Source organism: Arachis ipaensis, chromosome B7 (assembly GCF_059453495.1).
Source record: "Arachis ipaensis isolate K30076 ecotype BB chromosome B7, ASM5945349v1, whole genome shotgun sequence".
Lineage (NCBI taxonomy): Eukaryota > Viridiplantae > Streptophyta > Magnoliopsida > Fabales > Fabaceae > Arachis > Arachis ipaensis.
In genome coordinates this window covers 94,886,620-94,888,374 of record NC_142442.1, presented here as the reverse complement: position 1 = coordinate 94,888,374, position 1,755 = coordinate 94,886,620, and the positions used below count along the sequence as shown (strand labels likewise).

Sequence of the window (1,755 nt, the reverse complement as noted above, 5' to 3'; positions counted from 1 at the left end):
AGATAGATGGGGAAGATTTAGGGTATTGATGAAGCACAAGTGTTTGATATTTAAAGAATTGGGTTGAGCGTCATTCGGGGAGATCTTGCCAGTCATCCCTGCCAAATTAAAGTAGATTAAGGTATTTTGACTGTTTCCTCTCCAGCATATTCTCTATATTAAGGTCCACCAAATTTATATTACTTTGGCTTATCTATTAATACCCTCTTGTCCTGCATGTAAGTATATTTTGGGTAAATTTCTTATGCTAAGCTTAGATGTGAGGCTATTAATTAATATATTTGCCGTAATTGAAGTGGAAAAGAAAAAATAGAAAATAAATGAAGCTTGTATCTAGATTTGTGTGAGGATATATAAATTTGGGAAGATGTTGGGAAGAAGAGAAGCCAAGAGAAAAGAAGAGAAGCGAAGCAAAATGGCCTCGTTTCGCATAGCGTGTTTGGTTGTGTTGTTGGTTTTGGTGGTGGGGCCAGTAGCAGTTTGGGGTGGAACGGTGGCGCTGACCCACAGAGGGGGACGTTTGCTGACCGGAAACTTGAACATTGGCATCTTATGGTACGGTGCAGTTACGGAAAAGCAAAAGCAAGCTGTCCATTCATTTTTGAATTCTCTGAACCCGAGTGGTGGAGATGGTGAGCCTCATGTGTCATCATGGTGGCACGTGGTGGAGAGCTATCAAGCATACACTAAGACGGGGAGTGGCAAAGGAAGCCCCACGATCACAGTAAAGGTGGTGAATGAACAGTACGACCCAAATTACTCATTGGGGAAAGTGTTGATCAAAGATTTCATCAAGAAGCTCATGCCAAAAGCAACTGGTGGAAAGCCAAACACGCTGGCTCTCTTCGTAGCGTCCAAGGGTGTGACCGTCCAAGACATGTGCGCTGGATCATGCGCCCAGCACGGTCTCATAGAGGAACAGCCATACGTGGCAGTAGGGGACCCAGAAGAAGAGTGCCCCGAATGTGCCTGGCCATTCCTTGAAGCCCCAGGAATATCCGTGAAACCGCCCAGTGGGGAAGTGGGCGCCGATGCCATGGTCATGCTGCTTGCCGGTGGCTTGGCAGGAGCAGTCACAAACCCTTACGGGGATGGCTTCTATGCTGATGCCCGTGGAGACGACATCCTTGAAGCCACCAGCGTCTGCTCTCACATCTTATCAGCCCAACAAGCAAGATTACCTGTTGACCCTGCCACTGGCGGTGCCTATAATGCCAAAGGCGTCTCTGGAACTAAGTTCTTTCTCCCTGCTATTTGGAATCCTAAAACATCTTCCTGCTGGACACCTCTCTAGCTACCTACTCTCAATTAATTAATTATCTACCCAGGCCTCTATCTAGGCCTCTATAAGTGGACTTAATATTGGTAGTTAACCAATACTATGTATACGTTAAAAATGAAAAAAGTTTGGTAACAAAAACAAAAGTCATAATTAACCAAAATTTTTCATAATTTATTTCATTGGTATAACTTAATAATATTTTAATTTTTTATCTCACTTTTCTATTAATTTACTTATCATATTTTTATGAGTTCCACTTATTTATGATATTAATTGTAATATCATATCTCTAATTATTAAATATTTTTGTAATAACTATTCAATATTCTCTTTTATAATTTGAGTGTTATATTTAAGAATACAATAAAAACTAATAATAAATAAAAATGATAATAATAATATTAATTAAATGATTTTAATTGTAATTAATTTTTATTTCTTTTAATTCATTTATCATCATTGCAAGCGCGGGC

The 1,755-nt window shown here is 39.8% G+C and overlaps 1 protein-coding gene across 1 annotated transcript; it reads left to right on the top strand.

Annotated features, from left to right (window-relative positions):
* Nucleotides 1–332: 332 nt before the first annotated feature.
* Nucleotides 333–1,498, top strand: EXL6 (EXORDIUM like 6). The gene has a single exon (XM_016310332.3). It carries the CDS (start codon nucleotides 368–370, stop codon nucleotides 1,292–1,294), a length of 927 nt encoding a protein of 308 aa, XP_016165818.1. The 5' UTR covers nucleotides 333–367; the 3' UTR covers nucleotides 1,295–1,498.
* The last annotated feature ends 257 nt before the right edge of the window (nucleotides 1,499–1,755 follow it).

What these genes read in the sequence shown, in the direction of transcription:
- EXL6 (XM_016310332.3), top strand. Translation starts at nt 368, where the DNA reads ATGTTGGGAAGAAGAGAAGCCAAGAGAAAAGAAGAGAAGCGAAGCAAA.